Source organism: Lathamus discolor, chromosome 2 (assembly GCF_037157495.1).
Source record: "Lathamus discolor isolate bLatDis1 chromosome 2, bLatDis1.hap1, whole genome shotgun sequence".
In the NCBI taxonomy this organism is placed as follows: Eukaryota; Metazoa; Chordata; class Aves; order Psittaciformes; family Psittacidae; genus Lathamus; species Lathamus discolor.
In genome coordinates this window covers 109,539,408-109,554,408 of record NC_088885.1, presented here as the reverse complement: position 1 = coordinate 109,554,408, position 15,001 = coordinate 109,539,408, and the positions used below count along the sequence as shown (strand labels likewise).

General features: G+C 40.4%; 1 protein-coding gene across 1 annotated transcript in view; it reads right to left on the bottom strand.

The window, feature by feature from the left end:
- The window catches only part of DLGAP1 (DLG associated protein 1), a 326,853-nt gene that overhangs the window by 88,270 nt on the left and 223,582 nt on the right, over positions 1 to 15,001 (bottom strand). Inside the window, exons 5-6 of the mRNA XM_065668051.1 lie at positions 9,335 to 9,512; positions 6,649 to 6,889 (exon numbers count right to left, since the gene is read on the bottom strand). Of these exons, the coding sequence (XP_065524123.1) occupies positions 6,649 to 6,889; positions 9,335 to 9,512 (419 nt within the window). The remainder of the gene's footprint in view (positions 1 to 6,648; positions 6,890 to 9,334; positions 9,513 to 15,001) is intronic.

Genomic DNA, 15,001 nt, shown 5'->3' with positions numbered 1-15,001 from the left:
ATGCTATAGATTTCTGTCAAAGATCAGCTTCTCCTGAAAAGTCGTGTTATTTCCTGTTCCATTTCAGAGTGTCAAATTTACAGCTCTAATGGCCATCCTATTCCCAGCATCAGAAAAGGCTTGTGGGGTCCTGCAGAGCAGGAGGCTGAGCAGCAGTCAGCAGCGTATTGTGTCACTGAAGACTGCTGACTGCATGCCAGGCAGTCTTTGCCAAAGCACAGCTGGCAGTTTGAGGCAAGTGTAGTTCTGGTAAGACCATATCTCCAGTGTGTGTCCAGAGCGGCACTCCCAGCATGGGAGACACATGGACATTGACACAGTTAGTAGGGCTAGAGTGTGATGTACCCATATTTAGTCTTGGAAAGGTCCAAATCATTTGGATGGCTGGTGAAGCCAACCATACAAGTGCTATCTGAACAAAATAGTGGAGTTGTTCTGTTCTAGAAATATTAACAAAGTAACACAACACATTCCTTCAAAACATTCTAAAATCACAGTTTTGGATGATTAAGATCTTTCTCATATTCTTACCTCACTAAGAGTCTCAGTCCAAAAATTTAGAAGCATATCAAGCAAATGAAGAATGAGAATAGTAACCAAAGATCGAATACCAAGGAGTATTACAAGTCTTTCATTTCCTGCTTTTGAAACACATTCATAACTTTGGTGACCACTTTGAACTCCTCTAAGCTTTGCGTTCTTAGAGGTAGAAATACAAAATAGGCCATACCCTACAAAACAAAGTCCTTGCCTCACCTCTTCTCCTTAGAAAGTTCTGAGCTTTCACTGTGCTCAGCAACTCACCTTGAGCCTTACCTGAAATTGCAAGGACTGAGCGCTTTCCTGAAGGGCTGTGAGGGAAAGTGGACTTGTCATAACGAAATCAAAATGACCAAGCTCCAGCCTGAATTCCACAGGTTGTCTTTCTCCAGATCTGAGCAGTGTCTCAGATAGGAACAAACAGTTTAAATTCAATATTCATAATTACACAGAGAAAAAAAAGCAGTACCAGGGAAGATGACAAAAATTTGGTGCAATATATTCCACCATATATCACTTAAGTTGTGAATCAGCTGTAACTACTAAGTATTCTTAAAGTAGGGTCTCTGTAATATTACATAGAATCATAGAATAGTTTGGGTTGGGGAAGGGACCTTAAAAATCATCTAGCTCCAACGCCCTGCCATGGGCAGGGACACCTTCCACTAGACCAGCCTGATTCAGCCTGGCCTTGGGTACTTCTGGGGATGGTGCATTTCTTCCAGCAATCCCTGTCTTTCAGTCCACAAAGTTCCATGTGTCTTCAGGACATAGAGACTTTATATCCAAAAGGTAAAATAGAATTTATCAAACATTACAATTCCTGTTCTCAGTTGGCATAAACTATACCACATGTAAATGAACCTGATGCAACTCACCAAATGTCTGGGTAGTCTTTCCATATCCAACTCTTTCTCACACCTGAGTCCTGCTCCTGACCCACTCGGAGCCATTTCTATGAGTGCCTTGCATCATGCTTTAAGTTAGAAATGTTCCAGCAAGATCTCTGTTGTGAATTCCTCTCATTAAAAACTTCCTCTGGCTTCATAAACATGGTTTTTTTTTTTTTTTTTTTTTTTTTTTTGTGTGTGTGTGATGTGGAGCTTAACATTCATAGTCAAAGCTGACTTCTGGGATAGACAAGGCGAAACTTGTTTTATCTACAGTCAGATGCCTCTGAAATTGGAAACAGTGTTCTCCAAGGTCAGCTCCTCATCAGTAAAGCAAAACATTTTTAAGTGCTGGTTTAAGCAATTTGAAAGCAGATCCAAAGCCGGACTACATTTCAGGATTACTCAGGGAAACAGAGGAAATGAACCATGTAAATTCTTTGTCAAACATTTTTTTACACTCTTCAATTCTATTTTAAGGTTCAACATCTGCAGGAAAGCCTTAACTTAGTTATATTGCTTCAGATCTTCTGCGGAAATATAGTAATTTTGGTACAGGTCCAGAAACCAACCCTAGCTTCGACAGGAAATCAAGTTTGAAATCCTAATTACTTGTTTCTTTTTGGACAGAGCAGCCACTGAAAGGACAGCTCTGAGGAGTTCAAAAGAGCTTAGACACAGCTGGCATTCAGTCAGTTACAGCTTCCCCTTCTCCACAGGATTTGATTTTATTTTTGAATTCTGCCAGGGACAAGTCTATTTTTAAAGCTGTTTGCATTTTCTTTCCTCCTCCTTTTTTTAAGAGATATATATATTGGCTAGGCAGCCCCTTAGAGATTTTCCATAAAATACCTGACCTCTCTCAGTCAGATGTTCCAGCAAACGGAAGGAAAACAGCTTGCTCAGCAGAAGCACCATAATTAGCATATACTGTGATAACCCTCAGCCCTTTTCTAACCTGCTGGCTACACAGCACGATTTCCTTGGGATTTTTGTTTGGTTTGCTTTTAAGCAGAAGTGTAATATTATTAAAAATCACCAGATGGCATTGCTGCAGATAACTTTGATATTTCTATTTACCTGACTGTATAGAGGATAGATAAGGAGAAAACACTGCAATCTAGTACAAAGCTTTTACTGATGTTACTACTCGAAATCTTCTACAGAGATGCCATTTTCAAATTAAACATATCCAGCCTCAGTTATACATTTGTATCTGCATATGCTAATGCCAGAGTCCTCACAATGTGATAAGGTTTGTTTGCAGCAAAGAAATGTGCATGGCTGCACAGATATGGTTTAGAAACAAAGACACAAGAAATGTAGGAGAAATGTTATTTAGACTACTTTAAAATTTCATTTCTTCCTAATTACTGTGGTAAGTTTATTGAAATTATTTACAGACTTCTAAAGTTGTTAAAAGGCTACCTGTTTAGTGACTGAATCTGTTGGCTGAAGCATTTCAGCTATAATGGTTGCATCTGTAAATAACCTGGAATCACATAATGTAATAACTCACAGCTCACTAAATTCCTCTGAAGAGACCAAATAGCATGGGTGGTAATTTTTAGTGTAGGCTATGGGGTGTAACATACGCCAGCACTTCAGAGCTTCTGTAGCTCACAGCCTGCAGTCTGCTCCAAGGAATGGCCTCTGGCCAGTGCAGGGTACACCTGCCTCTGCAGGTATGATGCTGAGTGAGCAAATACAAGGGGGAATGTAACTTCAATTGCTTAGATTTTAAGTCATGATGAAATTGTGACATAGCACTTAATTTCCATTTTTATATGAAATGGTAAGATTGTATTTTCTCTCCTTCGTTTCAAAATCCTTCATTTTAAAAGATGATAAAAAGTGATTTCACATACAAGATTGCCTAAATACTCAACTTCCAGCTACACGCAGAAACATCACTTTGGTGAGGTTAGGATTTTTCTCCCCATTCAGTATAACATTTTAACCCATTGATCACAACAGGTTTGTGCCTACAACCCCATTTTTACACTTGGGCTTGGTTTCAGTCATATGCTGAGGCCACCAGCTGAGCAATCATCCGTGGCTGAGCTCTGTGCCACAGCTAGTATATCAGCACTGGATTTATAGTTATATTGAGAACATTCCCAGGAACTGAACAGCTATGCCACTAGAGATGTATCCTAATTTCAGAACCAAACCTCCAAAACTATGTGGCAGAAAGGAAATTAAAACCTGAGGCTGCAACCACTGTAGCATAGGCTGACAGGCAGAGGTTAAGTGTGATTTTTCTCCATAGTGCTTGCTTAATATTTTTTCCCAGATGCCTTGGAAAACTATAGGTCATTGCTATGGAGGAATAATTCTGAATCCGGTGGACAGGCAGCTGTCTTGTCTTTTCCATCATCATCAAGTTGGCATTTTCCTGGGCTTGTAGCCCAGGTCAAAGAAATTCCCAGTATCAGTGTATGATCACAGATTTGTGCATTAGTGAATGAAAAGCCGGGTCGCAGAGCGAATTGCTAATGTTTATGAAAAGAATCCTGCTTGGTTAAACAGGCAAAGGTGTTTTTGGAGCAGAAGAACAGCTCTCTCATTTGGGGAGATTAAATCCATAGTTTAGATCATAACCGCCTATGTCTCCCACGAAACATTTGAAATATCACCTCAGTGGAGAGGAGTATGATATACTGTTCTCCTGTCTACACATCTTCCTAGCTGTTGTGCCATTTCCAATTTTATTGAAGCAGATATTAACAGAAACTAACAATGATACCTTTCATGTTTCTCTTCTGTGAGCCAGCCATAGGCAACAGCAAGGTAGTCAATATAGATGCTTTTGGATGGAGTTAATTCAGCTCTAATCCCCATTTAATGGATACTGGTATGTAAGTCAGGTAGTAAAAGAGACAAGCTGTCTGAAACTCTTAACAGTGTAAGAAATAGGCCCTTGGGAGCCTGAGAATTAAAAATTGAGAAAGATAATTCTGTAAAATTCCCATGGCAGAAAATATACACCTACAGCAGTCTTTAAATGTCTCTATGGATGTCCAAAGAGAAAGCTGCAAATCACTTTTCTATCTGCATTTTCTATAGGGGTTGACTACAGAAACAGTAACTCAAGACAGACCCACTGGATTACATTATTGAATAACATAGCTTTGTTCATATTATTTTTTAATAAAGCCAGCAACCCAGAGAAGAGACCAGGCCTCTGTCTGTGGTTGTACTGCAAGAAAAGGAACATAAACAAGAGACAGATTACAATAATGGTTTTCCTCTTCTGAGTTTTCCAGTGGTTTTGGTTGACACATACAGCCAACCTTCTCTATTTATACATCATCATCCCCAAACACAGGCATGATTTTTCTGAGTGTCAGAAACAACATCTTATATGAAAATAAGAAAAAAATACTCTATTTTGTATTAATTAATTAAAGATTAAAGTAATTTTTATAAAGGAAAAATGTTAACAAATCCGTTCTCATAAAATTGATAAACCACTCTGGGATACCCAAATTGGTCTAACAAAGGTGAATGCACACTGAAAAATCCCTGAGAATTCTCATCCTTCAGCTTTTGCCTCAGAATACGTTTGACATAAGCTAACACCATACAATGAAGTAACATACACCTCATGTAAATCCTGTCTTTGTGATGTGGTGCAAACCCTGCATGCACTCAAGAACCACTTTTGTAGCAGAAATGTTGTCATATGAATACTGTTTCTTAAAGGTTAGTGATTTCGTAGAATCATAGAATCATAGAATAGTTAGGGGTGGAAAGGACCTCAAGATCATCTAGTTCCGACCCCCCTGCCATGGACAGGGACACCTCACACTAAACCATCCCACACAAGGCTTCATCCAACCTGGCCTTGAACACCGCCAGGGATGGAGCACTCACAACCTCCCTGGGCAACCCATTCCAGTGCCTCACCACCCTAACAGGAAAGAATTTCCTCCTTATATCCAATTTAAACTTCCCCTTTAAACTTTCGATGAGAACTGTTCTGCATCATTTGTTGAAAAAGCTTTGATGTTTGTGATGTACTGACAATGTATTTCCAACAGTACTTAAACTTGTTACTTTTAGAAAAATCATGACTTCAGCTGAACATTTTTGGTAAAAGGACTGAAAGTGTCCTTTGATGTCATAAAGCAACTGAAAAGCGTCTTTAGAAAAGACTGGAGTGAGAGATAAGGACTTACAAGGTATAAACAACTGCACCTCTGAGATAACACACAAAAGGGCAGAAGTTTTTAGTATATAGAAAACAGAAATTAAAGAAGTAACTAACTGGGAAAAGAAATAGTAGGTGTAGTGAAATACTTATAATAGTTAATATTAGTCATGAATAGGAATAGTACATGAATAGTCAATGAAGCTTGTGTAAAGCAGTAGAATGGATGCAGGGAAGTCAAAAGAAAGAGGCTCTTTCTCATCCTCCCACAGGGAAGAGCACACACATGTAATGGTTCCTGCCTCTTGCTTTCCTGAATGACGAGGCAGATTTGGATTTTGGTTTCCAACTTGATTTTCCTTCCCCTTAAGCACTGCTTTTGGTGACAGAATCTAATTCATAATGGTTATTTCCAAAAGAAAAGCAACCTCAAACATTAAAAGGAGGGTTTCTAAGTCTCATATTTAGAGCAAAACCTCCCTCTCTTGCAAGGCTTGAATAATTTCAGCTGCAGAAAGAATAACAGCAGGAGGTGAACATGCAGCTTTTGACCTCCAGACCTCTTCTTCCCTTCCTCATTCTCACCTCTGAGATACAGCCTAAAGAGCTGTAACAGTCTCTTTGAGACATTAAACAACACATTTGATAACTTGTAATTTTTAGAAAAGACAAAGATCACCTCATCTTCGTAGGAAAACACAGAAGTGGGACCTGTACTCTGTTAAGAGCCAGCAGAGATGCTAAACCAGAGCCTTCTTGTTCAGCCTTGTCAAATTGTGATTGTCCTTTTGGGGAGGAGAACATGAGGAGACATGACCCTGGACTTCCCTTCTATATGCTTTTAGCCTAGAATAAAGATTGGATGTAGGAGGCACTAGAACTGCATCAGACTTGATCAGTGCATAGTTTTAGGCTGATAAGTCTGTCCATTTCCCTAGTGAAAAACAGACTCTTGTTGGCTTGGTGTCTGATGGAGAGGAGCTAATTGTTGATCTGACGGAACTTCACAGAAAGGTACCTTCCCCTTCCACCACCCCTCTGGATATTCCTTTTGTTACTCACCAGTACTGCTCTGGATGGTCCTCACCGTGGTGGTTGTACGTGGGGGAGATGATGACCGCAGTGATATGCACTCGTCGTCCTGAGAACAGCCCTTCTCAATGGCCCTGACGTAGCTGTGGCTCCTCATGCGGAAGCAGCCTGGCATGGGCAGATCCAGCGCCTCCACTGCCTGAGACTCGAGTTCACTGAACACTGACTCACAGACGGATTCGAACTGACCGTTCACCTCCATCTCACTCACCTGCAGGCAAACACAGAGCAGGTTCAGTACATCCCATACTCTCACAAGCTATGGTGGCACAATTGCCAGTATCATCTAGAAGATCCTTTCACACATGAAGAAAGGGTGAATGGCACATAAACACATCCCATTGTACAAATCAACAATTGTTAGGGCAAAAAAAAAAAAGAGGAAACAAAGGTGTTAGGCAGAGATTCATCCGACTTCAGGCTTTTGGTTTCTCCTGAGACTGGTGGGAAGCTGGGATTCCTCATGAACAGTGTCTGATGAGCAGCATCTGGTTTGTGTTACCCTAGGACCACAGCAATGGTTGAACCTTTGGTCATTATGATCGTTACATTGAAAACCAAAAATCATTCATGCTTTCTTCGAGGAATGAGGAAAATACCCCAAAGGTCAGTTTAACCAATACACAATCAATGCAACCCACAGGCAATCACAGTGATAAACCTGAAGGCCTGGGAAACTCGAGGGCAGAAGTGACAACAAACAGTTGGGAAAAGAAGGCTGAGAAGGGACCAAGTTTGCTGCAGAGGCAAAATGTGTAATTACCTCTCTGAATGAAAGCAAGAGATGCAAGGGAATCCTTAGACCCTTTGTGGAGCAGACAGTAGGTGGTGACAAAGCCTTGCACTCATGCAGGTTACAAAACATTCCAAAGCATGTGGCCTTACTGCAGGTCTTACAAACCTGGAAACCATTTACCCTTGCTTCACTGCTAATGGATGCGCATGTTTCTAAACTGAGCTTGGCATGAAAGCACAATAAGTATCACTGTAGGAAACGTGCACACAGAAACCATCACTTGAGGATTTTGTTAGTTTTCAAGCATGCCAAAGGCCAAGACAGCAGAAGATAAGGCTATGTTACTGTAGTAGAAAAAAACTTATAAATTCTTTTCCCAGACTAACTTTATCAAGAAAAATGTTATGCTGAGCATTTGCATGCATCACTGAATAGAGAAATCTCAGAGTAGAACATAGTTTTTAAAGGGACAAAAGAGCATGGAAAAGTAGTAGATAGTATATCATACAGAACAATCTTAGTATGGTGCAGAATAGCCATATACCCAAATAAACACCTCTGAATTAATGCTTTTTTAAAAAAATAACCGAAACAACAAACTTCTTCACATTGTTAAATGATGCTCACTCTTTGGCAGACAGCTTTGTGTAAGCGTTAGGTGTAAACTAAATAAATCGCTTAACCTAATGTTCATATAGTTGCCTCAAAGACTTGAATTTCATTGGTCTTCCTCCTAGATACATCCTGACCCTCTTTCTAGAGCATCAGCCCATAGCCTATGTAAAGTGCCTCACTATAAAATACATAGGTGAATATTCTGAAGTTTCAGTGTTCAAATATAGAATACTGCAGAAATTCAAACTACAGATCCATTCTGAATGGCACATATATTTGTTATGGCCATAGCTAAAGTCCTGGTATCAAAGATGCCACACACTTTTTTTGACATTGAAGTGACTTGACATGCCAGTAATAAGGGGGCAGCATCTGGCACCACAAATCCTGCCTGCTGCACTTCTGGACTAGTGTATGAAAGTTCTTTTATCCAAATGATTAATCCAAATGATCCACTTACTTAAGGAAACAAGCCAAAACTCATACCAGGAAGCTACAGAATTTAGCAGATTAACTACTGGCCCACTGCCCTGTGGAGTGCTGGCATGCCTGCATTTCTTCCAGATCCAGATTCCTGCCCAGCTCAACTGTACAAACATCTATGCAAGGACAGGCTATTTTATGATGCTAAAGCTCATAAACTGAATGCGTTACAAGCTCATAAACTGAATGTGTTGCAGCAGGCTTATTTTTTCCTCTAGTTTAGAATTAACATGAAGAGGTCTCATAGGATTTCAGAGCAAAAAATACGAACAGATCGTTGCACTTTAGTATATATACTGCAACGCTTGTACTATACAGGTGAAAAGTTCAGAGGTGCCCAAGGTTAAGAATATACACAACAGCATAAAGAAAGCTCTAAAATGTCTAAAAAAATACTAATAGAATTGTGAAATACAGAATACTACAGACTTAATTTTTCTTTAGCTTGTGAACTGGGTTTTTTTGGAGGCATTCTGAAAAATTTGATTTGAGGTACCAGGCACAAGATCCTTAAAAGAACCCTGTTTAAAGACATTGTTGATTAACACCTGCTTTGGATAAAGAAAAAAAAATTAGACTGCTCCTTCAAAGAAACTGCATGTTATGCCACTCATCTATTTGCAAAGGGCAGGTTATGGCATTATCAAATGTTACCCTCTCACAAACAAGACTGTGTGAAAACACTCCTGATTTCTTCAATACATTATGAAAATGTGTGGCATGGAATGGCCTGATTCCACTTTAAGCAAAATCAAGTTTCTCCTATTGCAAAGGCTCAGTCAGTGGCTGCTCTCCAGGCCACAATGGGTGCCTGCCACCCACCTGACTGATGGTGCTCATGGCTCTCATGTAGCTCTCGTTGCGGGAGCGGAACTTGGGGGATGTCAGCAGCCCTGCTGGGTCCAGGCTGTCCAGGCTCCTGTTGATGGAGACTTCACTCACTGCTCTCAGGTAACTGTGGCTCCGGATCTGAAGCTTCGGCGAGTGTTCACTGGATATCCTGGGAGATGTGGGGAAGGAGAAAGAAAAAAGGTATTTTATGAAATCCAAATGGCCTCACCACGAGCAAGAATAACCAGGTATTTTTCACTGGATCAGCAAGACCTGAACAAGTCATTACACAGTCTCTGTATAGTTACAAAGTAAGGACAATGTCAGCGCTTTTATTTGGATTGCCACACCTGTTTATTTGGTGGGAGGAAGAGAAAAGAAATGAAAGGACTTACTTTTTGTAAATCTTGTTTTTGGTAAACTGTGCCTAAGCAGAATGGCAAAATAACTTCCATTTTATTTAGAGACAGCTGCATGGAAAAATTTTACACTGTACCGACAGTAGCAGCAACCATCTCCAGCAACGCCCCTCACTGTGTGGGACTTTCTACATGACAACATTGAAATGACAGCGGAGGAGAGCCCTCTGTCCTTACAGAGTTGAATGTAGAAACCACCAAAACAGCTGGGAGGCAGGTAAAGAAAGAAGCCTGGTATTAATATTGGCTGAATGATCCCAAACACATTAGCTGAACATCCACTTCTTGCAATGCAGTTGGTGGGAAAGGTAGGGGGTCTATTCCTCTAAGGGGTTATTTCTCTGAGAAAACCTGGCACTGAACAGATCTGATGGTGCTGTGACTCTGACACCATTGTATGTGCCTATCCCATGGGAATGCTTCTTAGGGAGCTTTCAAGGGTGCAGGGGCCAATAGGGTAGGCAGATTATGCACAACATGCAAAATGCACTCACAGAACATTTTAACCTGGGAAACCACCCTAAGAACTTTGGGCACTTCGTGAGGTTTGATGTACTCTAAAATTTTACTCCTGCCTTAAGCTGTAAGTTGAGAAAATGTAAGCTGGGGAAGTAGCTTGACAAGACCGATGTCAAATTAGAAGTTTAAAAACCACAGTTGTGTTTCTGAAGTGATTACTTTCTCCATCTTTCCAACGCAACTGACAGACAAGATGTACAAGTAGTCCCAAACAAACCAACCTCCCCCATAGGTGAAGTGTACAAACTGTAGTACGCCTGCCATATATGCTTAGAGTCAGCTAGCAAAGGTTGTAATGTGTAAAAACAATCCTCCACCCGTGGGATGGTTTATCACCTGAAAATGCTGGCTAGGTGCTGTCTTCATAATCACAGGCATCCTATAAAGATGTGAGTCACAAAAAGTGATCCATGTCATGCCTTTTATGCAATACAATTAATTTTGGGGATATCCCTTTTGAAACAATTAAACAGTGGATAAAGTATTGAAAGGGTGGTTCTTCAATATGTTTAATGAAATATCCTTAATACTCTCTAAATATTATAAAGCAAAAATTTAAAATATTAACTAAATTTTCCATTTTAAAATGTAGATCTCACATAGATGTTTGTTGGTATCTGAAAGAAAAATCTGTAACCTAATTACAAGCCTAATCTTGGTCCCCTAGTTTCAGCAATACACACACAGCTGACCTGAAATGAGAGAATTCATTTTATGTCTAATTCCTCAAGCATTTGCAGACATTTTGTATTCAAGTAGCTAATGATGGTAATTAGTATGAGCAATTTCCCAGTGGCATGCACAATTCTGGTAATTGTCAATGTATTTTAGGAGGACAATTCCATTGTGTAATTGCACACCTAAGTAAGTAGTTCAGAAACTGGGTCTGTTTCTGAATGGTACAATACGGTAATAAAATCTAGGCCATCTCTACAATACCAATCATACAATACCCTGGCTGCTAATTATCTGCCTAATAAAAATATGTAAACTTATGCCGATTACTTGATATTCTTGTCACAAGATAGAGCCTTTTCTTGCCATTTTCACTATGGGCATGGTGCAATACAGCAGCCATATTCATACGCTCTGACTCCTTATGCCATTTGATCCCACATGGCAAAAGCAGGTTTTTAGATATCATTATTAGCAGTGTTCCAAACAACTTAAAAAAAGGAAGAGAAAGTGATGAAAAAGAGACCATTACTAAGGGTTAGCTACAGCATTTTGGTAACTAACATTAACCATGAAACTCTTCGAAAAAACCCAAAAGTTCTTGTCTGTTATTGGATAAAAATATACAGAAATAAGTAAAAAAGAAGATAAAATAGAATGAATAATTCAAAAGACATAATGTTTCAGATGCATGCAAGCAACTTCACCACCCTGCAGATCTGTAAACTGATCAGCATTGACTGAAATGCATTTCTTGAATTAATTCAAAATGTATTTTATGAATACGTTCTAAACAGTTTGCTGCCAGTATGTGACATACAAAATTCACATATGCATGATAAGCAACCAGTCAAATACGTCACCTGGGGCTTGTTGCTGTTCACTGATTAGCTGAGCTCACAAGGAGAATGCAGCACATCATGAAATTCAGTGTACAGATATTGCCAGACAGAAATTTGCAAGCGCTGAGGCAGGCACCTTTTAAATACTGGGAGCAATATAACAAGCTGCAGCTACTCACAGCATCAAGATTTTGCTGTAGCAGCCAGAGTACATATCAGATCAGATGCTCTAAGTGCCACAGAAAGCCACCACAAAAGGTATAAAAATTCATTTTCAATATGCATTAGTGTTGCACAGCTTTTTCCCAACTTTGGAAACAAGGGCCTCCACCCATGAGGGCAAATGTTTCCCTCTTGTTACAGACGTGGGTGGTCAGCACAGCTGCCTTCTTCTTCTTTTTGTTTGTGACTGTACAACTGTCCAGCTTGGCACGCATCTAGAACCACATTTTACAGGTGGCCACTTATCTTAGCCTCCTATCCGTTGTATAAAACTGACTAGGATATTGGCAGCTGTTGGAGGAGGTGGCTCCTTGCTTACTGATTGCTACAATCACTGTTTCACTAGAAGTAATGATGGGGAAAAAAAGAAAAGAGAGATTTTAAAGCCTAGACAAAGAAACATCCGAAGGTTTGCATTTAAACTGCCGCTTTTATGGCTGTGGAATAAATCGTCACTGTGTGCTACAGTATACCTCAATGAACAGCTGTAATGCCACTGGAAATTTTGAAAACATTCAACTTAGGAATAAATCTGACTATGTATGACAGGGAAGAGCTGAATGTCTAATTTATTTTCTCAGAGTTGCTATTACCATTAACCTGTAAATGAAAATATTCTTTCCTTCCTTAAGGGTTCAACTACATCTTCTTATCCTGCATTACTTAAACTTCTGTTTGTGCCATCATGATTTCCACAACTAAATACAACAGGGGACTGAGACTTTGAGACAGCTCTTTGGCTAATCCAAAATGATCTGTTAGCTTCACTCACTGCATTGGATACGTTAACTGGCAGAAGGAGGATGCACATTATTAAAGATCTTGAACGAACTTCTCAAGCATACTGCATCATTTCTGTGCTGCAGTGCCTGACAGTGTGACATGGGATGAGTTCTGTAGGGTAGTCCTGAGCTCAGCGCCAGAGCTCCTTCAGAGAAGCTTATACATAGCTCATCCTTACTGCTATGATGAAAGAGAGATTTTGTTTGGGATGTATAACAGTTAGTCCCTTGTGGATACACCATGTTGGTTGAAGCAGCATTCATGGAGCTTGCAGCAGGCATGGGAAGCCAAGTGTGCTTTGGGGCTGGGCTGTCCCCAAAAGTAGCACGCTGCATTCACAAGAGGTGTGTCCCCAAACCAGCTGCACCATCCTTTTTCCCCATATTGCTGCTGCCCTTGTCCCAGGCCTCACCCCAGAGTATGACAGCATAGCCACAACAGCAATGCATCAATAATGCATGGGGCTGGAGTAGCATGCTAAATTTGATTCCCAAAAACCATAGGCAAGAGTCGCGGCAAGAGGAGAAGATGAGGCCTTTAGGTTTCTGCCACTCTGAGGCCAATCCCCTCGGGCAAATCCAAGGGGACTTACCAGAAAAGGAGCCAGAGCTGAGACGGGTTGAAAAGGAGTCTGCCAAGACCCAGCAGAGAAATAAAAGCTCTGCTGGGTAAAGAAAGGCAAGTGCCTCTGATAAACACTGTGCCTCAGGGCAGTTTGAAGTACCCCTTTAGACTAGACACAATATAAAAAAGTGTTACAATGAAAAGTAGTCCAAAGACAGTATTGTCTTCTGTGAGTTCAGCATTCAGACCCATAGTACAAAGCCCAGTGTTGTGCCAGATGGGTACTGTGCCCTGCCAACAGAAAATGACAAAGCAGAATAAAGCGAAAGTCCAGAAACATGCCCTGAATACTCCTGTAAGCCTGTAGAGGAATGTGCTAAAATTTGCCTTCAAACAAACAGGAAGAATCCAACACCACACCACACACAACTCAAATCCAAGACAAAATAAACCTCAAAACCACCACTGTTGCAAAATATTTCAGCTCCCACTTCAGTAGCCTACAACGGACAGCTTAGTTCGCTGGGGCTTATTATCCTTGGCTGAATGCCCCAACTCCGGCGTGGCTGGTGGGCACATCCAGTGCACATTTCTGTGCTTAATTTTATTTGCATTTTCGTGTTGTTAGAAGCCAGCACAGTCTGACACAAGGCAAACACTGAAGGACATCAGGGAGGAACACATATAGAACAAAGTCATTCAAGTGCATCTGTCTGATCCTGGTCATGATATGGGTCACCAGGCTTGGGTAATTTGATCATGCTGGCACGTGCTTTTTCAGTGCAATGAACATAAAGCTGTCATGCTACTGACAGAGACAAGGGCAGCACATTAACAGTTTTGAGCATTCTTCCCACTCATTAGGGATTTTTCTGGGTTTTGAAGATCTCCTTTTCTGGTTGTGTTTACAATCAAGTGAACTTCCTCATGAGGTTTTCCTGTCTTAAAGCTAAAATTAAAGCTAAAAGAAAAAAAATAATAAAACCTCTCTTCAAGTCCTTAACGTGTTGCTAGAGTCAAGTTGGAGAAAGAAATATCTAAAACTTGGAGATAGCCAGAAAAAGCTCAAATTCTGAAGAGCAATTAATCATTATAATAACATAATAATCAGCAAAAACCTGACATTTTCTTCCTTTTGCATTGTAAAAGATATAACTATCAGACTATAAATTGTCTTCACTGCATGGACCAGCCAAGACACACAATGAAACTGTATGGGGCATGTCGGTGTCACAGGGTTTGTCATGCAGTGAGGCAGTATGGTGTATTTTTCAGATTCTGGTAGGGCTGCAGAGGAGAGCACTTAAAAATACATATAAATCCAGAAGCCTACACAGTTTGGTGTCACGCAGCTCTCTAACATGTCTATCTCCAGCTGTTGTGGGCTTTTGAGTAAACACAATGTGTCCTGCCAGAAAGCTCCTGTTAGTCTGATAGAGGGCAGCCGGAACTGGTTTAATGTTTCCAGTAGCAAATGCTTCAAAAAATCACACTCCCTTTTAAAACTCTCCATGTCTGGCTACTGCGAGCTTCAGAATCTGCCATGAAAACTCCTCTTTGTGATTTTATTACAAACCTGCTTTCCTCTCGAGGGACACAGAAGCTTGGAGTTGATTGTTTTCTTATTTTTTTCC